This window comes from Leucoraja erinacea, chromosome 2, assembly GCF_028641065.1.
Source record: "Leucoraja erinacea ecotype New England chromosome 2, Leri_hhj_1, whole genome shotgun sequence".
NCBI classification, from domain to species: Eukaryota; Metazoa; Chordata; class Chondrichthyes; order Rajiformes; family Rajidae; genus Leucoraja; species Leucoraja erinaceus.
The window spans coordinates 104,074,210-104,101,618 of NC_073378.1; the positions used below are offsets into that span (position 1 = coordinate 104,074,210).

At 46.8% G+C, this 27,409-nt stretch overlaps 1 protein-coding gene across 1 annotated transcript; it reads right to left on the reverse strand.

The window, feature by feature from the left end:
- Positions 1–36: 36 nt before the first annotated feature.
- On the reverse strand, positions 37–27,366 carry sdhaf3 (succinate dehydrogenase complex assembly factor 3). The gene is made up of 2 exons (XM_055662380.1): positions 27,162–27,366; positions 37–347 (listed from the first exon to the last, which is right to left on the reverse strand). Exons 1-2 carry the CDS (start codon positions 27,333–27,335, stop codon positions 150–152), a joined length of 372 nt encoding a protein of 123 aa, XP_055518355.1. The 5' UTR covers positions 27,336–27,366; the 3' UTR covers positions 37–149.
- Between the last annotated feature and the right edge of the window lie 43 nt (positions 27,367–27,409).

Consider the following 27,409-nt stretch of genomic DNA (forward strand, 5'->3'; position numbering starts at 1 on the left):
TCACCTTTTGGAATAAAATGGGACCATAGTTAAACATTCAAACTAAAAATGCTTTAAATTTTATAGATCATTGTTTCTGATGACAGAACAAGAATTAACGATTTAGTTCTCTGGTTTCTTCAGTTTTTCTTGTTGTGGCAGTTGTTAAATTACTTCTTCCGATGAGGGTCATTTTCAGTAATTAACTGGTAATCAGGTTTTGTGGCTTCTTGCATCAGTTCATATAGTTGTCCAATTTGATCTTCATTAAACCTTTGCAATTCATTTGTTGTGAGATTGGCTCCATATCGAACCTTCTGCGTTATCTCCCTCTCCTTAATCTGTATCTGCAGTACATCTGCATATGCCTGAGCAAAGAAAAATCAGAATGCTGATTAGGGATCATTAAACTGGAAAGTGCTCATTTGCCTCATTATCAATGATGCTTTAGCAAACAGGATAAGATTAAAGATGTTAACCAGACAACAAACGTAACAAAGACTATTGCCTCTAACAAGATTAATATTCATGACGACAGATGTACAGCAGAAACGGGCCCAGCATAATTTAACGACTCTACGCTGACCATGATGGTTATCAATGCCAATCCCATTTCCCCCATTAGGCCTGCATCCCTCTACTCCTTTCCTATCACCTTCAACCTAAAATGCTGCAATTATATTTACCTCTACCACTTGCTCTGACACATAATCAGCATATAATCATAACCTGAGAAAAATGTGCCCCTCAGACTTGAAGTCCTTCCCTATCACCTTCAACCTATCTCTAGTTTTAGATTGCTCCCGCCTAGTATAAAGACCTTGTGTCTCTCATAATTTTATATGACCCCAATACGGTCGTCGTTCAGTTTCCTACATTGCTATGGGAATAAACCCAGTTTATCCAATCTCTCACAATAAGTAAAATCCCCAATTCTAGACAACATCCTGTTGAACCACTTCTGCACTTTTTTATAATGCTACCACATCCATCCTGTAGTGTGATAACCAGAACTGTACACAATACTACAAGCGCTGACTGACTAATGTGTAGGAAGGAACTACAGATGCTGGTGTACTCCAAAGATAAACACAAAGAGCTGGAGTGTCTCAGCAGATCAAGCGGCATCTCTGGAGAAAAGAGGTAGGTGACGTTTCGGTTTGAGACCCTTCTTCAGACTCCCTCAGAAGAAGGGTCTCGACACGAAATGTCACCCACTCCTTTTCTCCAGAGATGCTGCCTGACCCGCTGAGTTACTCCGGTTTTTTGTGGCTGTCTGACCAATGTTTTGTATTGCTGCAATGTAGCATTCAAAACTTCTATACTCAGTGTCTCATTAATAATTTTTTTTTAAATTATTTCATTTATTATACTTTAGGAGGGATACCTATTGGGAAAATATTTATTTGAAATGTGGTTCATATTCCTTCTTAGCTTAAACTGTATTTTTTAATTTGATCTATTTTAATAAACTATAGCATGCACAGCTAATTTAAATTGTTTCTTTAATTGGCTGTACAGAAAGTTTTAGTTTAAAGTTGCATACGTAGTTGCTGAAAACTAGCTGAAATGACTGCAACGAGTACAGGTCCAAATGCAATAAATTAGGGGGAGTTTTTTTCAGCTTTATTTCTATCCTGATTAAAATGTCATTCAAAAATATAACTTTTAATGTAAAAGCAGATTTTTTTTCAGTAAACCTTGTTCAAAATGGAAAGAAAATATTTTTTCTTTATTTAGTTATTCTTGAAGATTCTAGTCAGACAATGGCACCAGATGAATTTAATTTAATCTGTAATAGTGTGTAAATTGAATCTGTGAACTGTGTGTAAAATTTCAGGCCATTTAAGAAATTCCCACAGGTGAAGAATCATTACAGGGAATAGAACAAAAATCTCAAATATTTAAAAAAACTAATTAGCTCTAATATAAAAAGTTTGTATTTTTTTTATTTCAAAAGCCTACTGAATTTTACTCATTGTAAATGTGACAAAATCCCCCTTTGAACATTGTATTATATCCCATTTATTTGCCTGTATGATACAGAATACATTTCTGGCAGAATTACATATTCATTCCTTCTTTCTGGAACATTTAAATTTCATGAATCACTAACAAGGCACCCTGGATTGACTTATTTTGACATTTACACAAGTATATCATGCTTCAAAAATCTCACAATTACAAATAAAGCATTCCCCTTTCGGAGTAGCATCCATTAAGAAAATTTAATTTATAACCAGAAAATTAGAAATATACTAGCTTATTGGTTATAATTCATCTTTCTTCTCCCTACGAAGTTGCACTAATTCAATGATGAGGCACTTTGTAGTGTATTAACGAATTCACCAAAATTAAACCTCCTCAATTTTTTAGACAAGAGACCTGATGCTCAAGATAAGGAAGATGAGATCAAAAACAAGTGGCATTTCCCTTGGGCCTTGCCAAATTGAATGGTAGGAAACAATTATCATTTTTTAAAATCAATTTCCTGGCTATAGCCAGCCAAATTATGAGGCTGGCTCACAGAACAGTATGGGACAGGAACAAGCCTTTCGACCCATGATGTAGGTGCTGAACATGGTGTCATGTTAATCTCCTTTGCCTGCCTGTAATCCATATCCCTCCATTCCCTGCACATCCATGTGCCTATCATAACAGCCTTTTTAATGCCACCATACATCTGCCATTATCCCTGTCAGTGAGCTCCAGGCATTTCCCACTGCGTAGAAAAATAACTTGCCCCAAATATCTGTTTTACATTTTCCCTCTCTCACGTGAAAGCTATGCCCTCTTTGACATTTCCACCCTGGGAAAAAGGTTCTGACTGTCCATCCTATCTATGCCTCTCATTATTTTATAGATTTCTATTAGGTCCCCTCAAGTTTTCTCTCAAACTCTGAAGCTTCAGAAACAAATCAATCATAGTGTGTCCAAGCTCTTCTTATATCTAAGAGGTAGGCGGCGCGATTCTCGTCCGCGTTTTTATTATTTTTTGTCTATGTTTCTATGTAGTTTTTGTTATTTTCTGTTGGGGTGTGTGTGTGGGGGGGGGGGGGGGGGGGTGGGGAGGGGAGGGGTAAACTTTTAAATCTCTCCCTGCACGGGAGACCCGACCTTTTCTTGTCGGGTCTCCGTTGTCGTTGGGGCTGCAACGAGGAGCGGCCTCCAACAGGAGAAGACCGGGGACTCTGGTGCCGACGACTCACCGTCACCGTCGCGGAGCTGGCCGAGTCCAGAGCGGGTGGAGCGGTGGTGGAGCGCTGCTGCTGCTGCTGCTGCTGCTGCTGCTGCGGCCCGACCTCCGGAGATTCGGAGGCTGCAACTGCGGGTCTGGCGGACGGCGGCACCGGGAGCCCGCGGGTCCCTGGAGGGAGACCGCTTTTCAGGGCTCTCGCAACGGCGACTTCTCCCGCCCGAGTTGCGGGGTCGAAGAGCTCCTGGAGCGGGGCCTGACATCACCGCCCCGCGCGGCTTGGAATGGCCGCAGGACTCTGCGAGCGCCCGCCAGGGGCTCTAACAGCAAGACCCGGTGTGCGACCTCGCACCACCCGGCGTGGCTTTAATGGCCGCGGGACAATCGCCATTGCCAGCCGGGGGCTTTTGACTTTGACTCTGACATCCGGGGGGGGAGAGTGCAGTGGAGAGATAAGTTTTTTTGGCCTTCCATCACAGCGATGTGATGGATGTTTATGTAAATTATGTTGTGTCTTGGGTCTATTTGTTTGTAATGTATGGCTGCAGAAACGGCATTTCGTTTGGACTTCAAGGGGTCCAAATGACAATTAAATTGAATCTTGAATCTTGATCTTGATCTCTAATCCATGCAGCATTCTGGTAAACCTCTTCTGAGCCTTCTCCAAAGTCTCCACATTCTTCCAGTGAAAGGGTAGCCAGAACCGCATAATACATGAAATGCAGCCTAACCAATGTTTATAAAAATGTGACATCACTTCCTAACCATTATACAATGCATTGTCCAATAAGGGCATGCATGCCAAACACTTGCCATGGTGTCCAAATATTATAGGTGTTCACCTATTACCTACCATGCTTCGTCTTGTCTCTCCTCTCTCCCAGCTTTCTTGTCCCCTGCCCTTACAATCAGTCTGAAGAAGGGTCCCGACCCAAAACGTCACCTATCCGTGTTCTCCAGAGATGCTGCCTGACCTACTGAGTTACTCCAGCTCTTTATGCCCTTTTGTATCATACACCTTCTTTTCCATGCTATCTACTTGTGCTGCCAATTCCAGGGAGCTATAGACTTGGGCCCCAATGTGCTGTTATAGCTCCACTCAGTGATTTATGGAATCAGAGTTTACAGCATAGAAACAGGTCAAATAAACAGTTTTTTAATTGTTTTAACATTTTTGCTTAAGCGGGTCAAACACATCTATTTATGGGTGTGAAATTCCCAGAACTGCTCTGTGCGAAGTTAGCTTTGGGTTGCGCTCACTGGGCTGAATCTTAATGAGCAAAAACATTGTGGTTTGAGTAGAAGGCTAAAACGGGAAATATGTGGCTGGCTTCCAGTTCACATTTGCCTTCAGCACGTCTGAAAGAGCAGTCTTTGGGAAAGGCGCCCTCTTAGCTTCCAGGTGTTAGTTGCTCAGAGCAATACAGGAACAACTTTTGCTTTGTAACTGGGCCACGGATTCCCAGACTACAAGAGATATGTCAATTAAGTTGGTAGAAGTCAGCTCAGGTTAAGATCCTGTTAAATATTCAATATTCACATATATTTTGGCTCCAGTTACAAGGATAGACAAGATGGAAGCAGACACCTGAAATTGTAGAATTCAATGTTCATATCGTTGGATTGTAGGCTATCCAAGTGGAATGTGTGTTGTTCATCTGTTTGCATGTGACCATCCCGGTTTAGGAATGTAAAGGGGAAGAACTACACCTTATATTCTGCTTGGGTAGCCAATCACTTAAAGGCATAGAACATAGAATTCTCCAATTCCACATAATACCCTCCTTCTCAATAGACAATAGACAATAGGTACAGGGGTATGCCATTCGGCCCTTCGAGCCAGCAGCGCCATTCAATGTGATCATGGCTAATCATCCCCAATTCCTGTACCCCGTTCCTGCCTTCTCCCCATATCCCCTGACTCCGCTATCTTTAAGAGCCCTATCTAGCTTTCTCTTGAAAGTATCCAGAGAACCGGTTTCCACCGCCCTCTGAGGCAGAGAATTCCACAGACTCACATCTCTCTGTGTGAAAACGTGTTTCCTCATCACCGTTTTAAATGGCTTATGCCTTATTCTTAAACTGTGGCCCCTGGTTCTTGGCTCCCCCAACATCGGGAACATGTTTCCTGCCTTTAGTGGGTCCAAACCCTTAATAATCTTATATGTTTCAATAAGATTCCCTCTCCTTCTAAATTCCAGAGTATACAAGCCCAACCAATACAATATACAATACAACGGTTTATTTGTCACATTGCACAAAAAGTGCAAGTGAAATGATACGTCAGCAGCGATACAATGATAAAGGGCAATGTACAAAATTCAATAATGTTCATAATCGTTGGATCCACCACAGCATTCATCACTGTGGTGGAAGGCACACAATTTGGTTCTCCTCCATTTTGCATGTCGGGACCTCAACCCTCCGGCCGTTAGGAATGTCCAGATGGTAAAAGACAACTACAAGTCCAGGTAAGTATATTCTGCTCCTCCCCACCGGAACCGCGGCTTAAAGCTGGCATAGCACGCAGGCCGGCGGCCGAAGATTTAAAGTCCCCTCCACGTCACAGCCGTACCCTCCTTCGCATAGACTGACAATAGATACAGGGGGTCGAAGCTCCCATCCAGGGGTGATTCGAGTCCACCGGCCCGCATTCATGGTGATCATGGCTAATCATCCCCCCCCCGGGTCCCCCCGAGGGATCTCAGGCTGTAGACGCCGCGCCAGCTGGACTCAGACTATCTTTAAGCTGCCGTCTGCTGCGGGCCAGCCCTCCGTCTAGACAGTCCACTCTTGCACCCGCCGCCGGAGCCCCGAACCCCGGGCGCGTCTCGGGGAAAGGCCGCGCCGAACCGGTTTGTTAGGCCGCCCTCTGAGGCAGAGAATTCCACAGACGCCTCACATCTCTCTGGCCGAAAACGGTTTCCCCCTCATCCCCCGTTTTAACCACCCTTATGCCTTAGCACACTTAAACTGTGGCAGACTTTAAGACATACTAAAAAAATTAGTTGGCTCCCCCAACACGCTGCTGACAGGGCTGCTGCCAGTGCAGCGCCCCCACCGGTACATCAGTCAATGAAAGTAAGCATGCAGGCAATGAAGAAAGCGAATGGCATGTTGGCATTTGTAACAAGAGTAATCAAATATAGGAACAAAGAGGTCGCTACATTCCACTACATTCTCTCAGCATATGACAGTCCCACCATCCCGGGAATTAACCCTGTGAACCTACACTGCACTCCCTCAATAGCAAGATTGTCCTTCCTCAAATTTGGAGACAAAAACTACACACAATACTACATGTGTGGTCTCACTAGAGCTCTGTACAACTGCAGAAGGACCTCTTTGCTCCTATATTTGATTACTCTTGTTACAAATGCCAACATGCCATTCGCTTTCTTCATTGCCTGCATGCTTACTTTCATTGACTGATGAACAAGGACCCCCCAGATCCCGTTGTACTTCACCTTTTCCCAACTTGACACCATTTAGATAATAATCTGTCTTCCTGTTTTTGATACTAAAGTGGATAACCTCACATTTATCCACATTAAACTGCATCTGCCATGTATCTGCCCACTCACCCAACCTGTCCAAGTCACCCTGCATTCTCACAGCATCCTCCTCACAGTTCACACTGCCACCCAGCTTTGTGTCATCTGCAATTTGCTAATGTTACTTTGAATCCCTTCATCTAAATCATTGATGTATATTGTAAATAGCTGCGGTCCCAGCACCGAACCTTGCGGTACCCCACTAGTCACTGCCTGCCATTCTGAAAGAGACCCGTTAATCTCTACTCTTTGCTTCCTGTCTGCCAACCAATTTTCTGTCTGTATTAGCACTCAACCCCCAATACAATGTGCCTTAATGTTGCCCACTAATCTCCTATGTGGGACCTTATCAAATGGTTCCTGAAAGTCCAGGTACACTACATCCACTGGCTCTCCCTTTTCTAATTTCCTAGTTACATCCTCAAACAATTCTGGAAGATTAGTCAAGCATGATTTCCCCTTCGTAAATCCATGCTGACTCGGATCGATCCTGTTACTGTTATTGTGCCGCTATTTCATCTTTTGTGATTGTCCAGCATCTTCCCCACCACTGATGTCAGGCTAACTGGTCTATACTTCTCTATTTTCTATATCTCCCACCTTTCTTAAAAAGTGGGATAACATTAGCTACCCTCTAATCCACAGAAACTGATCCTGAATCTCTAGAACATTGGAAAATGATCACCAATGCATCCACGATTTCTAGAGCCGCTTCCTTAAGCACCCTGGGATGCAGACCATCAGGCCGTGGGAATTTATCAGCCTTCAGTCCCATCAGTCTACCCAACCATTTCCTGCCTAATGTGGATTTCCTTCAATTCCTCCGTCACCCCAGATCCTCTAACCACTAGTATATCAGGAAGATTGTTTGTGCCCTCTTAAGACGGATCCAAAGTACTTGTTCAACTCATCTGCCATTTCCTTGTTCCCCATAATAAATTCACCTTTTTCAGTCTTCAAGGGTCCAACTTTGGTCTTAACTATTTTTTTCCTCTTCACATACCTAAAGAAGCTTTTACTATCCTCCTTTATATTCTTGGCTAGCTTACCCTCGTACCTCATCTTTTCTCTCCGTATTGCCTTTATAGTTATCTTCTGTTGCTCTTTAAACATAACCCAATCCACTTGCTTCCTGCTCATCTTTGCTACGTTGTATTTCTCTTTTATTTTTATACTGTCCCTGACTTTCTTTGTCAGCCACGGTCGCCCCTTTACATTACAGAATTAAAATTAAGACCAGTTTCTACAAGCTGACCTCTCAGGGCTCGAAATTAGTGGTTGCCCGGGTGCCAATGGCCACCCAAAGTGCCGTCGGGCAACCTAAATGCCGAGTCATTTTGCCTGGCTTGGCACTGCAGATACTGGTTTATACCAAAGTGAGACACAAAAAACTGGAGTGACTCAGCGTGTCAGGCAGCATCTCTGGAGAAAAGGAACGTGACGTTTCGTGTCGGCGGCGATAACAGCTGTCGTACGGGGCAACGATACTCGGTGCGGGGTGACGGAGGGTCGGAGCGAATGATGGGCCCCGCACAGCGGCAGCGGCTTCACCTCGTCCTCCTCCCGCACCCTGCCCGCCCTGATAGCGGCCGCTTCTTGCCACTCCGCCAACAGCGATAACTGCTTTCAAAAACGAACCCTCCCGCACGCCGAGGCCGGGAGGAGGGAGGGAGGGAGGAGGGAGGGAGGGAGGAGGGAGGGAGGGAGGAAGGGGGAGGGCCCCTTCCGCCGTCTGAAGCACCTGCACCGCTCGGCCCCGCACCTTCCTGTTGGCTAGCGGAGGAGGGGAGGCGGAGGAGATCCCAACTGCCTCCCCCTTTGGCGGCGGCACTTTGCGGTGGACAGGGACGGCCAAGGCAGCAAGGCGATGATGCCGGTGTTGTCCGAGGAACGCTGACCTTCCTTCCTCCCCACCTCCCCCCTCTCTCTCTCTCTCTTGTACGACCCCCCCTCCACCCCCCCATATCCTGAGACCCCTCCTCTCCATCCCGCACTGATCCCCATTCCCGCCTCTATTCAGTACTCACTTACATCCCCTGTGCTCCCCTCCCTATGTGTCCCCCCCATCTATTCTATCCACCTGCATTCTCCTGATCCCCTATCCCCCCCATTGCATTGATCCCCCCTCCTCCTGCACCGATCCCCCCCATCCATCCTGTACTGAATCCCCATTCCTTTTTACTGATACTCCCATACTGACCCCCCTCCATCCTTATGATCCCGCCATTCATCCAATCCCCCCCATCTATCCTGTAGTGAACCCCCCATTCATCCTTTACTGATCCTCCCATTCATCCTGTACGAACCCCCATCATCCCTGATCCCATTCATCCTGCACAGAACCTCCGATCCACACTGTACTTTACTCCCCCCGCCATCATCTTTTACTGAACCCCCATCCATCCTGTAGTGACCCCCCCATTCATCCTGTACTGAACCCCCCCCCCCATTCATTCTGCACTGATCTCCATTCATCCTGTAGTGAGCCCCCATTCATCCTGTAGTGATCCGCCCTTCATCCTCTAGTGGACCCCCCATTCATCCTGCACAGACCCTCCGATCCACACTGTACTGACCACCCCCATTCATCCTGTACTGACCCCCCACATTTAAGAATGCCGGGATCAGTCTAAAGAAGGGTCTCGACCCGAAACGTCACCTATTTCCTTCGCTCCACAGATGCTGCCTCACCCACTGAGTTTCTCCAGCATTTTTGTCTACACCATTCATCCTGTACTGATCCCCCCCATTCATCCTGTACTGATCCCCGATGTATCCTGCACTGATCCCCCCATCCATCCTGTACTGATCCTCCCCATCCATCCTGCACAGATCCCCCCCGTTCATCCCGTACTGATCTCCCCATTCAACCACACTGACATCCCCCGTGCTCTCCCCTCACAATTTTACCTACTCCAACCAACACACACTAATTCCCTGCCTCAATCCATCCATTCGGCACCAATAGCCTTCTATCCATCCCGCACTGATTCACTCACTCCCCTCCCCCCCCACCCAATTGAGCTGGAAATGTCTTCAGAGTGAACATTGACTATGTTTGCTATCTTAAGACAATCAAATGTGTTTTCATTCCCAATGTTATTATTTGTTTTAATCCATAAAGATGGATTAATTAAATTGTGAACACGTGAAACATTAAAACCGCAGTGTTCGATTGTCACTGCTACCGTTGATAAGTTATTACAGAATTCATTTTAACAGCAAATCAATGCTCTTAATATGGAGCATCATTACATTAGTTATTTAATGAGCAACATTCACAACTATACGTTGGATTTATCCAGGTTTTACTTCTACAGTCGGTCATATACATCACACATTTCGTCAGGAGATATTTCAGTTGAAATTTTTAATGTTAATTCTGAAGTTGGAATGATGGAAGCAGCGTTTAACAATGATTTTTTTTTTTAATCTAGTGTACAAACTGGGTATCTTCATTGCTGTTCACAACACATACATCTAATCTGAATGTGGCGTTTTGACACCTTTGAACACATTACCAAAAGATCATTTACTACAGTTATGTCCTTTGGCCATCTCTCGTCAGCTAGTGTTATGTTTAACCTGTCAGATGGCTATAGTTGGTTTTAACAGCTATTATCATAAAATTCCTTTAGAAATGTCCTTGCAACCTGTATAACCATATAACCATATAACAATTACAGCACGGAAACAGGCCATCTCGGCCCTACAAGTCCATGCCGAACAATTTTTTTTTCCCCTTAGTCCCACCTGCCTGCACTCATACCATAACCCTCCATTCCCTTCTCATCCATATGCCTATCCAATTTATTTTTAAATGATACCAATGAACCTGCCTCCACCACTTTCACTGGGAGCTCATTCCACACCGCCACCACTCTCTGCGTAAAGAAGTTCCCCCTCATATTACCCCTAAACTTCTGTCCCTTAATTCTGAAGTCATGTCCTCTTGTTTGAATCTTCCCTATTCTCAAAGGGAAAAGCTTGTCCACATCAACTCTGTCTATCACTCTCATCATTTTAAAGACCTCTATCAGGTCCCCCCTTAACCTTCTGCGCTCCAGAGAATAAAGACCTAACTTATTCAACCTATCTCTGTAACTTAGTTGTTGAAACCCAGGCAACATTCTAGTAAATCTCCTCTGTACTCTCTCTATTTTGTTGACATCCTTCCTATAATTGGGCGACCAAAATTGTACACCATACTCCAGATTTGGTCTCACCAATGCCTTGTACAATTTTAACATTACATCCCAGCTTCTATACTCAATGCTCCGATTTATAAAGGCTAGCATACCAAAAGCTTTCTTTACCACCCTATCTATATGAGATTCCACCTTCAAGGAACTATGCACGGTTATACCCAGATCCCTCTGTTCAACTGTATTCTTCAATTCCCTACCATTTACCATGTACGTCCTATTTTGATTTGTCCTGCCAAGGTGTAGCACCTCACATTTATCAGCATTAAACTCCATCTGCCATCTTTCAGCCCATTTTTCCAAATGGCCTAAATCACTCTGTAGACTTTGGAAATCCTCTTCATTATCCACAACACCCCCTATCTTGGTATCATCTGCATACTTACTAATCCAATTTACCACACCTTCATCCAGATCATTGATGTACATGACAAACAACAAAGGACCCAACACAGATCCCTGAGGCACCCCACTAGTCACCTGCCTCCAACCCGATAAACAGCCATCCACCATTACCCTCTGGCTTCTCCCATTCAGCCACTGTTGAATCCATCTTGCTATTCCTGCATTTATACCCAACAGTTGAACCTTCTTAACCAACCTTCCATGAGGAACCTTGTCAAAGGCCTTACTAAAGTCCATATAGACAACATCCACTGCTTTACCCTCGTCAATTTCCCTAGTAACCTCTTCAAAAAATTCAAGAAGATTAGTCAAACATGACCTTCCAGGCACAAATCCATGTTGACTGTTCCTAATCAGGCCCTGTTTATCTAGAGATGCTTATATATATTATCTCTAAGTATCTTTTCCATTAATTTGCCCACCACTGAAGTCAAACTAACAGGTCTATATATTTTGTTGTGGATAAATTATGTGGGAATCGGGAATCAAAAGCAATAACGACCCATGCTATGGCCATGTCATGATAATTTTCAGTCCTTCACAGAAAAAATGCTTGCATCAATCTGTAGTGTGCATGGTTGTGCATGGTTAAGCATATACGTTACCATGGTCCAGGATTTATTGACACAGGTTGATCAAAGGCTGAATAATCTGACCACATTTGTGTTTGGAAGTGGAAAGAACTAATAGAAATTGCATTAATTGCAACGTGTAAAAAGAGTTGAGATACTGTATTATAATTTTACTGCATGTCATTGTAGTATATGCAATGTCTTGATTGGTGAATATGTTTGTGACTTTATTTGAAGCAGAAATAATATGTGAATGTTTCATTGGGCATAATTCCGACTGGTAATTACGCACTTCGTCCGAGCACATTATCGCACGCGTCATGCAAGCCGTCTTAAATGACCACCTAAACTGTCATTTGGCAACCTACAAAGTTGCCTAGGGTGCCCAGCTGGCAACAGGGATAAAAAGTTAAGTGAGAGCCCTGCCTCTGTTGAAATGTGTATATCTATATCTATATCTATATCGATGTCTGCAGTCGAATTGTCCAAACACAATGTGTATTAAATATTACAAATCATATACCATCTGAGTGAGGCACCATTTCACATGGAATGCAGTCGAAGAAGAGAGAATGTTAGAGATAATAAGAATGTTACATGAAACCACAAGGTGATTAAATCAGCAAACAAGATTCGCAAGCCAGGCACTCCATTTCAAGAAAGGGAAATGAGGATCTAGAATTTCAGTTATAATTAGAGATGGTTGTTAAACTTAAATGATGTCCCAAAAATTCATAATAGATTTTAGAAAGGAAATGGATAGATATTTGTAAAAACATCCAAAGGTGGAGAATTTACAAATGGAGCAGTGCCTAATTTATGCTGTAATATGATTTCCTTGGATGAAAAATGTGCAGAAACTGATTATTTTGATCGTGTTTGATTAATGGATTGCAGATATTTGCAGCACTGGGGAAAAGCTGGCTGAAATTATACGTATTTTGAAACCTACAATCTTCAGACTGTTCATGACTCAGTTTTCTGATTTATTATTGGGTTTTGTGGCAATCCAACAGACACACGCTGAAGACCCAAATGGTCAATGACTGAATAGATTACAACAGAGGTTAAAAGCATGCAAATTCAGAGTATGCTTTACACAAATGGAATGACTGTGAACAGGTATGTAGATAAAAAGGATTTGAAGGGATATGGACCAAAAACAGACAAATGGGATAAACATAGATAGGCAATTTGGTCAGCACGAAAAAGTTGTCTGAAGAAGGTTCTCGACCTGAAATGTCACCCATTCCTTCTCGCCAAAGATGCTGCTTGTCCCGCTGAGTTACTCCAGCATTTTGTGTCTACCTTTGATTTAAACCAGCATCTGCAGTTCTTTCCTACACATGGAGAGGTTGTGCTGTAAGCCCCTTTCCATGCTCTAGAACTATGAAGCGATGAACTTGGCCAGCTTTGTTGCAGTTTTGGACAGATTCCCAACCCCAAATCTGTCATTAAGCTCCAGACTTTTGGCATGTGCACCAAGTTTGGAGTATAGTTCAACCTGGGCAGCTTATCACTGGATGTTCTGTTCAGAGCTGCTGGTCACAGCCAGCAAGACCCGTTTGAGACATTAGGGGTGATTTAGACAGTTTATGAAATGCAAATTTAAATGTCTCCCTTTCAGACTACCTGAGGAAATACTGGAGTTCACTCATTCTACATCTCACACTACAGCTAACAACCACCTAAAAAAAAAGAAACAAATGTCACTACAATGTCAAATCGATCAGAATGGATTAAACATCCAGGGAATGGTTTCAGGCATGACACATCACTGATTTACAACCAACCCTTCATACCAAGCTGCTAGTTACTCAGCTATCCAATTTAGAAACATAACAATACATCATCCAGCACGATTTTAATTTTTCAAGATTTTTCTGTTCTTAATTTATAGAAAATGGAGCTCCAACAGATTTATTGTGGTGCTAAATGAACTTGACAGGATTTAGTCTACAGATTGAATCAAGTCTAAAAAATTGAAATATCTAAATCCTACGCACAGAAAATATTATATGCAGTTCAAAGAGTTCAAGTATTTTCTAATTTTAAAAGTAGTGGTAGGTAGTCTGGCTGGGTTCCCACTGCTCATCTGTAATTCCGTATTGATCTGGAGGTTAGAGAAAGGACAATGTCGTCACTTGGGGACTTGTACTACTTACAGCCATAATTAATCAAAAACAAAAAAAATCACAGGGGCGGAGGCTTGTCACAGAATTACACTTAAACAATGTAAACTGTTCATTCTTTTTAAGGAATACCTGGGAGCTCCATCTAACTGTGCTATAATAACAATATTATATAGTTCATTTATCAACAACTCAAGCTGTTCCTAGGTACATATATATTCCATAACCCGACAGAGTTCATAAATATTGAAAATACCAGAGTTTCTTTACATTTGAAATTCTGCCAAGTACCCTGTACTGATAATTGCTCTTCGTACTTCTTGTGAGCCAAGAAGGGTAGGAAAACTTTTAATTAGCCTTGGTGACCTAATCTCTTCACCTTATTCATTCTCCAAGCATTCATTCTCCAAGCTCAGTCGCGACCTCCTTCAAGCACCTACTCCAACACTTTAATGTTGGCTCTTATAGAGTCAGTCATACAGCGTGGAAACAGGCCCTTCAGCCCACTTGCCAACGCCGACCCACATGTCACATCTACACTAATCCAACCTACCTTAGTTTCACCAATATACATTTAAACCTATAATAATAACTAGACCGAGGGGGAGCCATTGGGTCCCTTCCCCTCAACACGCAGTTGGGGGGGGGGAGCCTGCGGTGTCACACACACTAACTACCCCCCACACACACACACAGAGGGGGAGGGAGGGGGGGAAGGGAGGTGGAGAGGGGGAGGGGAGGGAGAGGGGGGGGGGGGGGGGGGGGGGGGGGGGAGAGAGGGAGGGGGAGGGGAGGGGGAGAGGGGGGGGGGGGGGGGAAGGGGGGGAGGGGGGAGAGGGGGGGGGGGGGGAGAGAGGGAGGGGGGGGGGGGAGAGAGGGGGGGGGGGGAGGGGGGGGAGAGGGGGGGGGGAGGGGGGGAGGGAGGGGGGAGGGGGAGAGAGAGAGGGGGGAGGGGGGGGAGAGAGGGGGAGAGGGGGGGGGGGGGAGGGAGGGGGGAGAGAGGGGGGGGGAGAGGGGGGGGGGGGGGGGAGAGAGGGGGGGAGAGGGGGGGAGAGAGGGGGGGGAGGGGGGGGAGGAGGGGAGGGGAGGGGGAGGAGGAGGGGGGGAGGGGGGGGGGGAGGGAGAGGGGGGGAGGGGGGGGGGGGGGGGGGGGGGGGGGGGAGAGGGGGGGGAGAGGGGGGGAGAGAGAGAGGGGGGGAGGGGGAGGAGGGGGGGGGGGAGGGGGGGGAGGGGGGGAGAGGGGGGGGAGGGGGAGAGAGGGGGGGGGAAGGGGGGAGAGAGGGGGGGGGGGGGAGAGAGAGGGGGGGAAGGGGGGGGGGAGGGGGGGGGGGAGGGGGGGAGGGGGAGAGGGGGGGAGGGGGGGGGAGGGGGGAGGGGGGAGGGGAGGGGGGGGGAGGGGGAGGGGGAGGAGGGGGGGGGGGAGGGGAGGGAGGGGGGGAGAGAGGGGGGGGAGGGGGGGAGAGGGGGGAGAGAGGGGGGGGAGGGGGGGGGAGGGGGGAAGGGGGAGGGGGGGGGGGGGGGGAGAGGGGGAGAGAGGGGGGGGAGAGGGGGGGAGAGAGAGGGGGGAAGAGGGGAGAGAGGGGGAGAGAGAGGGGGGGGAGGGGGGGGAGAGAGAGGGGGGTAGAGGAGGGGGAGAGAGAGAGGGGGGGAGAGGGGAAAGAGTGTGAGGGAGAGAGGAGGGAGGGGGGGGGGGGGGGGAGAGGGGGAGGGGGGGAGGGGGGGAGAGAGGGGGGAAAGGGGGGAGAGAGAGGGGGGAGGGGGGGAGGGGGAGAGGGAAAGGGAGAGAGAAAGGCGGGGGGGAGAGGAGGATGACCGGGGGGGGGGGGAGGAGGGGGGAGGGGGGGAGGGGGAGAGAGGGGAGAGGGGGGGGAGAGAGAGGGGAGAGAGGGGGAGAGAGAGGGGGAAGGGGGAGAGAGAGGGGGGGAAGGAGGGGAGGGGGGAGAGAGAGGGGGGAGAGAGGGGGGGGGGGGAGAGGGAGAGAGAGGGAGAGAGAGACGAGGAGAGAGAGAGAGAGAGGGGGAAGGGGAGAGAGAGAGGAAGGGGAGAGAGAGGAAGGGGGAGGAGAGAGGGGGAAGGGGAGAGAAGGGGGAGAGAGAGGGGAGGGGGAGAGAGAGGAAGGGGAGAGAGAGGAAGGGGGGGAGGAAGAGAGAGGAAGGGGGAGAGAGGGAAGGGGGAGAGAGAGGAAGGGGGAGGGAAGGGGGGAGGAGGAAGGGGGGGAGGAAGGGGGAGAGAGAGGAAGGGGGGGAGGGGGAGGGGAGAGAGGGGGAGGAGGGGAGGGGAAGGGGGAGGGGGGAAGGGGAGAGGGATAAATGTCCTTCAGGAGAGAGGGATAAATGTCCTTCATTTATTTTTCCCTCTCCTGCCTTTAACATAGGCATTGAAGTTATACTGCATAATGCTACACAGTATTTCTGCCATCTTGGATGCTTAGGTTCTCATTATGCCAAATCTACACACACCATGATGTTACCGTAACAGATATTTGAAATATCTGAGCAAGATAGAGTAAAAATTGAATCGAAGTGGAAAGCAAACAAAACGTATTTGTGTTCTCCAAAGGTTTGGTTCAGTGGAGGATTAGTATCATTAAACTAAACACTAGCCCAGCATTTCAGTGCAGCACTGAAGAACTCAACTGGACTAGCCATCCATCGGGATGTACCTTCTGGCCTGCCATTCGCTCCTCAACCAATTCAATCAAAATAAACTTAATTGGTTATTTTCTAAGTTGTATGTGTTGAATTCTGCCATCTGCAGACTAATTGCTGCATTTATTTACTCTGTAATGTGAAACTGATTCATGTTCATACAATACACCCAAGATATTAAGAGAATTATGTAAATAATGGACACAGTTGCCTTCATCCCATTTTAATTGAGGCAAGTGATCTTTCTTATTTTGAAACCAAAACATCTATTTGAAAATAACCAAGAAGTCCAATATTGCAGGAAATTTTGTATTTTTAAGATAGTGGAATATCTTAAATCTTCAGAGATTACAGCCGATCAGTGATCAGTGCCTCGGCAATGGAGGTGCCAGTGTCTTGCTTTAACAGCCAACAATATATTCATTTTGTCATAAGCCAATCTGAAATTGAGATGAAATATGTGAATAGTCAATATGAGTCCTGATTAATATTTCTGGAAATGAGAGGATGAATTAAATAGCGGCTGGTGATAATGTTGCCATTGATAGAATACGCCACTTAAGGAAGTACTCATTAACTTTGATACAACCTCCATCCAGCAATTACCTTCCATTTCTTTTAATTTAGTGTACTGCATTTGTTTGGTTAAGATGTAATCTCCATTGGAGAAATCAAACACTAATTGGGCATTGCTTTGCAGAACACCCGTGTTCAAACCAAAGAGGCAACTCTGAACTTCCACTTTAATTCTTCATCAAACTCCTACTCTGACATCAGTCCATGCATCATTATGACAAAGCCCAATGCTAGACTGAAAACAGCACCTTACCTTCCACCTTGGCACTTGGCAGCCTTTCTGGACTCAATATCAAAATAGACAATTTTAGCCAAAACGTTCCCGCTGTTTATATCAAAATGGGCTAATTCTGTTGTAGGTTGCCTTAATATTCAGTTAGGCTTTTCTCTCTCCATTAATGTTGATTACTTCATCGCAGCTTTTACATGTTCCTTTGTTTCTGTTTTCTCTCTCTAACTTCCCATATTAACCTACCAACCAGATGGTTTCAAGTGTATAACCATGGCAACCCTAGCCTCACGCGACTTATCCATCTCTCCCCTATTTTCTCTGCATCTTTGAACTAATTTATTTTCTCTCCTATCCAATTCTGACAAATGATCTTCAGCCAGTAACATGTTACTCTTTTGACAGATACTGCCTGACCTGCTGAATATTTCCAGATTTTCTGCTTATATTTCCCAAAGTGACTTCCACATGGTTATTTGACTGGAGCAAATATCTTGCTGCAGTTTTAGGCCTGCTTCATCATTACTCACCAATTTTTATATAATCTGATAAATTGCTAAAATCCAGGTTGGTTACACTGAACATCAAATATCTTTGTTAATTCAAAGTAAATCGAGTTGTTGTGCCATGACCTTTTTAAAAAAAAATCTATAATTGTCCTTCCTTGATTAATCTGTGCCTTTCTAAACAAAGACAATTATTAATCTGTAGAATTTTCAAGTAGGTTTCCTTCCATTGATGTTAGGGCAACTAGACTGTAATTACTTGGTCTCCTCTAATTTTTTTTTAAATAATAGGACAGCATTAGTACTTATCCGGTCTTGGGCACTATACTTGAAGTCAGAGAAGATTGAGGATGTGGGATCAGACCCACGTGCACTTCCTCCCCAAATTCGTCTAACAGTGTGGAATACAATTCATCCAGGCCTGACAATTTATAAATTTCAAAAGATGCTAAATTTGATCTGTTTATCCCATCCAACCTGAAACTCTGATCTTCAACTACTTTGTCCCAATTGTTCCTCTCTTTTCTATTAAAACCAAATTCCAAGCAATATCCTTAATCTCTAATCAAGTTCCACTTTTGCTTGATATTGTCATAAAATTTGATAATCTGAGAATATATACAGTAATAATTGTGTCAGATTAATGAGTATTTATGGTATTTATAAAACATTTGCATTTTTCTTGATTTTACTTTACAATTTATTTTCATGTCATATACCAATTTTCTTTTTACTTTTACTCCTGCACATTCTATAGTTTCCAGGTGCTCTTTAACATTGAGGAGTCTCTTAATTTGATAGCTCTATCTGTCATTCCTTCCTTGGAACATATTTTGTGAGCCCTCATTTGTTATTCCCTCCTCCATGCCTTCTCTTACAAAGATAATCCTTCTTGCAGTAGAGGAATTGAGAGCACTTGTGGTAAAGTAAATTGGAGAAGGCTATTTGGCCCTTCAAGCTGCTCCACTGTTCATCATGATCAGGAATAATCTTCAAAACTGATCATCCACTTCAAGGCAATTTTCCAGCAGTATTCCATTACCCATGATTTCTTTAACGTCCAGAAATCTGTTAATCTCCATTTTGAATAAACATAATGACAAAGCTTCTATGGCCCATTCTTAGTCACTTGTGTTATTTCAGCTGCTGTCTCTGTTGTCATTCGCCTGACTGAGGTTAGTTGACAGGGCTCACCACAGGGAGGTCCTCAACGACCCCTTGCGGATCATCAATAGACAATAGGTGCAGGAGTAGTCCATTTGGCCCTTCGAGCCAGCACTGCCATTCAATGTGATCATGGCTGATCATCCCCAATCAGTACCCGGTTCCTGCCTGTTCCCCATATCCTCTGACTCCGCTATTTTTAAGAGCCCTATCTAGCTCTCTCTTGAAAGCATCCAGAGAACCTGCCTCCATTGCCCTCTGAGGCAGATAATTCCACAGACTCACCACTCTCTGTGAGAAAAAATGTTTCCTCATCTCGTCTAAATTGCTTACTCCTTATTCTTAAACTGTGGCCCCTGGTTCTGGACTCCCCAACATCAGGAACATGTTTCCTGCCTCTAGTGTGTCCAAGCCCTTAACAATCTTATATGTTTCAATGAGATCTCCTCTCATCCTTCTAAACTCAAAAGAGTACAAGCCCACTGCTCCATTCTCTCAGCATATGACAGTGCCGCCATCCCGGGAATTAACCTTGTAAACCTACGCTGCACTCCCTTAATCACCAGCTGCCTACGCCCTACTCCAACGGATCTTCTGCCGGTGCTCGCAGGTATCGCACCTGCCAAGCTTCACAGAGAGTACTTCACTCATAGGCTGGTGTGCAAGGCCCCATCGGACGCCAAACATTCTCTGCACCACCTCGCCCAAGACTCACAGCAACTGGGATCTCAACGTCTGTCATCTCGTCGCCCCTTCTTCCGTCACGCAGCGACCCTCTGTGGCTCCGGTTTCAACAAACTAGGAGCATGGAGAACCAGCTGGGAACAGACTTTGCGACCTCCGCAATTCACTGTTGCACCGAACACCACAGCCCCACCCGGCTTGGATCTGCACCGCAATGAGTGGGTCGCCCTGAACCGGCTCCGTACAGGGGTCGGCCAGTTCAACGCCACCATGCATCACTGGGAGCTGCGTTCATCAGCAGCCTGCGTGTGTGGAGCAAACCAGCAAACAGCGCAGCATGTCATTTTCGACTGCGCTGTCCTCCGCCCCCCTGGTGGAGGGGTAGACCTCACGGCCCTCGACAACAGCACATTGAACTGGCTAAAGCGCCTGGAGGGCGTTACAAAACCTCTGCTGCCTCAAACGCAAGAAGATGAAGTTAAGTGTTTGAACAAAAATATGAAAAAGTGTGGAATACATCTAATTCTGAAAGCATCACGTTTAGTACTGTATATATGATTCATATTTTTTTTCAAGTGACTCATATCAAGTGAAATTTTTATGTTACACTGACAATGTGTAGGGTCAGAGGTCAAACATGACTGGTCACGTGTGTGACCTCACAGAAGCATTTCTTTCATAACTCCGTTTTATCTTACAAACTCTGAATTTTAAAAAGATAGAATGTTCATATCTTTAGCAGACATGCATTACAGTTCTGTAGGTAGGAAAATAGCAATGAATAAGATTAATCTCTGACAATAATTGTTTAATGTATTGCGTTGTGTGATGCCATCTGGCCACATGTGTGACATTTTGGTTCACTTTCCAAAGAATGGTCCCTATGTGTGTCCAGGACAAAGAATTTAATTGGTACAGTTTCCCGAGTGGAGAAATGTCTCACCTTTCTCACCTTTTCTCAAAATGTGCTTCCGGTCCTACAACCTCCTCAGTCCGAGGAAACATCTTCCTTGCACAGACAAGTACTATAAAAAAGTGCGGAGGTTTCATGAGATCTCTCATCCTTCTGAACAAAGAATACAGTTCCAGTCTACTCAATCTGTCTTCTCTGCCGGCTCTGACCTTCCTTCCATCGAGGGGATTTATCGCAGTCGCTGCCTCAAAAAGTCTGGCAGTATCATCAAAGACCCACACCATCCTGGCCACACACTCATCTCCCTGCTACCTTCAGCTAGAAAGTACAGGAGCCTGAAGACTGCAACAACCAGGTTCAGGAATAGCTACTTCCCCACAGCCATCAGGCTATTAAACCTGGCTCGGACAAAACTCTGATTATTAATAACCATTTTCTGTTATTTGCACTTTATCAGTTTATTTATTCATGTGTTTATATATTTATATAATGGTATATGGACACACTTATCTGTTTTGTAGTAAATGCCTACTATGTTCTGTGTGCTGAAGCAAAGCAAGAATTTCATTGTCCTATACAGGGACACATGACAATAAACTCACTTGAACTTGAACTCATACAGCAAACCCTTCATTCTTGAAACAGCCTATTGAATGTTTGTTAGATTTCCTCAATGGCAAGTTTATACAATTGTACAAAATATTTCAGGTGTGGTCCCTCCAAACCATTCACAAATGCAGTAAATCTCCTCTAATCGAACCTTCACATTATAAATGCCAACATGCTATTTGCACTCCTATTAATTTGCTGTATATGAATGCTAGCTATCAATGATTTGTGTACAAGCACAGCTGGGTCCTTCTGCAGACACAAAGGATTGTGAATGCTGAAAGCCTGAGCAATAAATAATCAGCTGGGAGATCTCAGTGGATCAGACACCATCTGTGGAGACAGCCCCTGGTTACTTCCACATATCACATCTCATTCTCTGTTGTTATTCCCGCCCCTCTTTCCCCACCTGACCCTATCCACCATTTTACCCCCCTCTCCTTGGAGTCACCAATCATGTGCCAGCTCTTGCTCCAACTCCCCCCCCCCACATTTTCTCCCTCACTCTTTCATATCAGAGGGAAGGTCTTGACCCAGATAGTCGTCTGTCCACTCCCCTTTACAGATGCTGCATGACTTGTCAAGTTTCTCCAGCAGATTGTTTTTTGCACATCAATGTTATCCAACTTCTAATCACCAAACGTGATATCCAGTCAAATAAATTACTATACAACATTACAACCAAGCTGTCCACAGTGTACAGAGTCCCAGAGTGCCCCAATTTGCCATGTAATACTGTTTATCACGTGCCATGTTCTAGCTACTCTGTCAGGAAGCCATATCTACTTGAAGCTTTGTTACATCTTTATTTCTTACTCACAGTCCCATGTAGTTCTGCAATCTTCAGAACATTTAAAAAGATGATGTTTGGTTGCATCAGGCAAATTGTTGATATAGAATGTATACAGCCAAGACTCAAGCACTGATGACTCTCATAATCCTCTACTCACAGACTACCAATACACGAGGATATGATTTTATTTTCTGATCAATCATCATTTCCCAATCAATCTCTTTACAATATCCCCAATTTTACATGCTCTAAACTTATTATCCATCTTTTTATATAGTACCTTATCAAACGCCGTTCGGAATTGCACACACACGGCAACCCCTATTAATTCTTATCCATTTTATCAATCACATTCTCAAAGAATTCTGATAGATTACTCAGCCATAATTTTCCCACCAAATATCTGTGTATTCTACTGCTCACTGCTCAATCCTACTATTCTTTTCACAGTGTTCTGTTTTTACATCCTTCATAAACGGTTTCAGCATTTCCTGCCACTGACATTAGACAAAAGGTTGGTGGTTCCCCGTTATCCCACTCTCTCTCCTTACTTGAGTAGTGAGGTAACATTTACTCCCCTCTAATCAATAGGAACAATTTCAAAATCGTGGAAGATGATGATATGAATATCACTGTCTCCAAAGGCACTGAATGCATATTGCTGAGATACAGATCATTGCCTTCTTGAGACTTATCAGACTTCAAATGAAGTCATAGCGCCATCCTATGGAAAAAATGTAAAATACAACTGCAAATTGCAGCGAGACCTTCCTCGTATTACAGGGAAATTGTGAGTAGCATTCAATTAAATATAATTCAAAGTCTGGGTAATGCCAATATCTGCATAGTGCAATAGATGTTTTCATGCACTCCCAAAGAAGATTTGAGGTAATTAAAATTCATCACCATTAGATCATGAGTCATCAGCAGCAAAAACAACACACAATGGGCAGAACTAAGCCATACCATAAGTGGTAGATCAACATTCTACTGTCCCATTACTTCAAATCATGAATTTTGGTGAACAATTAAATAACATGTGTGAAGAACATGCACATCCTCAATCATGGTAGTTTAGCATTTTAAATGCAAAAGATAAGATCGAAGCACCTGCAACTTCCGGTGGCGCTGGTGCCAGCAGCCTCCACCTACAGCCCGGTATCTTTTTGTTTTTTTGTTTATTTAGTTATGTTAAAGTGTGTTTTTTTTGTGTTTTTTGGCGTTTTTATGTGGGGGAAGAGGGCACGGTGCGGGGGATACCGTCCTTCAGCCGCTTCCTGGTGAGGACGCGACTATTATTCGAGTCGCGTCCTCGCCCCCCCCCCTCCCCCCACAGCGGCCTACCTACCTGGATTGGCGCGGCCTTTCCTGCCGGGATCGACTGGAGCTCCAGCAGCGGCGGGACAGCGCTGGAACATCGCAGGGCTGGCGATGCCTTACCGGGGGTCGCCGTCTGGAGCCCGGAGTGCTGGACCTGCTGCACCAACATCATGGAGCTGCGGTTTGCGGAGCTCCCAACGCGGGCGGCGCTGATGGACAGCGCGGGGTCCTGCGACTCTGCCCGGCTCGACCTGTGGACTCGGGAGCTGCGGACTCCGGCTGCGGGAGGCGGCTGATCAGAAGGTCCGGGCCGCTGAGGAGGAGGATGTTCACCGTCGGGGTTCGGCGTCGGCGTTCCACCAGCCCGGCGTGAGGGCCTGAACATCGGGCCACCCGGGGCGGCGACTGCGGGTGCTCGGAAGGCCCCGACCACGGATGAACACGGAGGGGAGGCTGGCTGGACTATGGTGCCATCCTCACCTTGGTGCCATTTATGTTATGTTGTGTCGTGGACTTTCTGTGTTTGTGCTTTTTTTAAATTTTTAAATTTTTAATTCAATTTCAATTTTATTTTTAATATGTTGTATTATTTATTTATTATTTATTTTTATTATTTTTTTTGTGATTTTTTTATGATACTGCCTGTAAGGGAAATTCATTTTGTTGTCTCAAATTGAGACAATGACAATAAATTTGAATACAATACAATACAATACAACTAAGTTTGTCTAGAAGAGCCCATTTAATTATGTTTCTTGGTGCCTGACATGATCCCAACGTTTGCATAAGAGATGCAGAAAGCCTTGTGCCATAGATTTTAATGAAAAAGAATAGCTGCTTGAGAAAATGGAAGAGACCAAAGTAGCAAATTTTAATGATTAATTTTCAGATATTTCCTATGACTCATTAATTTTTAAAACGCTTTGAGATTGATTTTAATTGCATGAAAATTCACACTTGTTTAAAAGAGTTCAAAAAGTAGTACGTTTAAAATACTTATGAATGTTTTAAATTTTTGTAACTCTTAGTAGTTCAGCCTGAGCCTACTCTCAGATTTATTTTCTGAGGGGGGGGGAGGGTAGAGGAGACCGGGGGGGGGGTGGGGGAAGAGACCCTGGGAGGGGGGGGGGGGGATAGATGAGACCGCCGGGGGTAGTAGAGGAGACCGCCGGGGGGTGAGAGAGACCGGGGGGGAGGGAGGTGCGGAGACCTCCGGACCAACGAGACACCGGTCCCCAGGCCCACCGCCAGCACGGAGAAGTGCCAACCCCAGCTCACCTCCACATCTCCAGCTGGGCCAACCCCAAAGGCCCAGGGCCCACAGTCATCACAGACAACCCACAGCCAGTGCCAACTCCAGTCCAACTTTGCTCCTCCAGAGGTACCTTAAGGAACTGACAAGTGCCAGTTCGCCCACGGCCTGGCTGAGCTGCGCTCCCTCAGCCACCACCCCAAGTACAAGACGTACCTTGCATACACCGGCTTCTGCCCCTATGGTACCCGCTGCCACTTCATGCACAACACCGAGGAGGAGCCAGAGCACCAGCCTGGGCTCAGCCTCCTCCGGCCTGGCACTCGACTGTGCCGGGCTGCGGGCGGCATTCTGCCCCGACCTGGAATTAGAGCTGGCCCAGACTCTGGGCTTGGGGCTGGGAGGGGGAAGAGGTTGCTGCTGCCGCCAACACCACCGTCACCGACAGCACCAGCAACTCCAGCGAGTGCCCAGCCTGCCTATGGCAGGCAGGTGCCCGTCCGCAGACTCGCTCCCCAACCAGGACGACTCCAGCAGCAGCGGCTCATCGGTAGCTCTATATTTAGGACCCATAGCGTTGCAGCCGACAGCTCTTTGTTTAAATTCCCACGCGTTAAGCTAACAGCGCTCTGCTTAAACCTTTGCACGCCGAACCGGCAGCGCAGTGTGTATTACCTTTACACGCCAAGTCTGCGGCTGATAGCGTCTTGTTCCCAGGGGGGGGGGGGGGGCTTGTTAGAATGCAGTCCCCTGCCATTGGTTATAGTTTGAATTTGGGCGTAGCGCAATAGGCAGGATGTACTGGCGGCTATTTCAGCACCTGATTTCTTACCTGCATAAAAGGCAGGCGCCAGTAAGCCAGAAGTTAGTTCAAGTTTATGTATGAGAGGGGTTCACCGATGGGCTGAGTCGCGATCAGCGCCGCGGATGGAGACAGAGAGAGAGAAGCGTGCTGCTGTAAAACGAGACAAGTACTGTTTTTGTCCTCTTTTACCAATAGAACTGATATGCAACTAAACAGACGAGTGAGCCTTTTTCTGTTCTACTAGTCAGATCCTTGAGCCTGTTCCCTTGTAACAATTGGCATAGTCGGCAGGATCTGACAAATAGAGTAGAAAATGTTTGGTAAATAGCAAACGAGATGGCGTTGGTGCAGGCCAAGCAACCCCGCAACAAGCAGCAGCCGCTCATTGCCTTGGCCATCAACAGACAAAACGTCAGCAATGTGGGACAGTTAAACTGGTGAAAGAATCAAGAGACTTAAAGGTCACACATCCTTTGTGAATTCATGTTGGCCAGCCCGACGGGGACCACAGTGCTTGAGAGGGGGGGGGGGGGGGGGGGGGGGGGGGGGGGGGGGGGAGAGGGGGGGGGGGGGAGGGGGGAGGGGGGGGGAGGGGGGGGGGAGAGAGGGGGGGGGAGAGAGGGGGGGAGAGAGAGGGGGAGAGGGGGAGAGGGAGAGAGGGGAGAAAGAGGGGGGGGGGAGAGAGAGGGGGGGGGAGAGGGGGGGGGAAGGGGGGGGGGAGAGGGGGGAGAGAGGGAGGAGAGAGAGGGGGGGGAGAGAGGGGGGGGAGGAGGGGGGGGGAGAGAGGGGGGGGGGGGGGGAGGGGGGGGGGGAGAGGGGGGGGGGGGGGGGGGGGGGAGAGGGGGGGGGAGAGAGGGGGGGGGGGGGGAGGGGGGGAGAGAGGGGGGGAGAGAGAGAGGGGGGGAGGGAGAGGGGGCAGAGGGAGACGGGGGGTGAAAAAAAGAAGGGGGAGGGGTGGGGGGGAGAGAGGGGGGGGGAAGGAGGGGGAGAGAGGGAGGGGGAGAGAGGGGGGGGGGGGGAGAGGGGGGGGGGGGAGAGAGGGGGGGAGAGAGGGAGGGGGAGAGAGGGGGGGGGAGAGAGGGGGGGAGAGAGGGGGGGAGGGAGAGGGGGGGAGAGAGAGGGGGGGGGAGAGAGGGGGGGGAGAGAGGGGGGGGAGAGAGGGGGGAGGGGGGGGAGAGGGGGGGGGAGAGGGGGGGAGGGGGGGAGAGAGAGAGAGCGAGAGAGAGAGAGGGGGGGGAGAGGGGGGGAGAGAGGGGGGGGAGAGAGGGGGGGCGATTTTAAAACGTTACAGACAAATTTATCACTTCTGAAACTTTTTAGAGGCCGAAGGCCCGCTAAGCTGGAAACAATGGTAAATGCTTACCTGCAGTTCATCGCGTGTACTCCAGTTGGCGTAGCGTGGCAACAGTACAGGTCACGGGCGGTGACCTCGACTGCCATGCAACCTCTCTATTGTTTTTGGCCTCTCTTGCCAATAAAATTGTGATGCAACTAAACAGACCAGAGCGCCTTTTTTTTTGTTCTACTTGTCAGATCCTTGAACCTATGCCCTTGTTACAGGCAGGCATACAATCAGCAAAATTGATCAGGGCAGTGAAACTAGTCAGAGAACTGGGTACCTGCCACTCCTCCATGAAACGCGCCGTTTCCGCCGCTCCGGCTGCCTTGCTCTTTCTGAACTCGTCCTTGACGTACTGGTCGCCCAGGTCGCGCAGGTCGCCGGGCAGCCGGCGGTGGAGGCGCAGCAGCCGCTTGTACAGCGCGCGGACACCGGCCACGCGGACACCGGCCATGTGTCAACCGTCACCCGCAGCCAACTGTCACACACTGGCAACGGCTGTTCCGCCGCTTCGGCCCCTCCGCCGCC

Coding starts and splice junctions, on each gene's coding strand:
- sdhaf3 (XM_055662380.1), bottom strand. CDS start 27,335: ATGGCCGGTGTCCGCGTGGCCGGTGTCCGCGCGCTGTACAAGCGGCTG. Junction 348..27,161: donor GTTTCATGGAGGAGTGGCAG/GTACCCAGTTCT, acceptor TTCTTTGCTCAG/GCATATGCAGATGTACTGCA.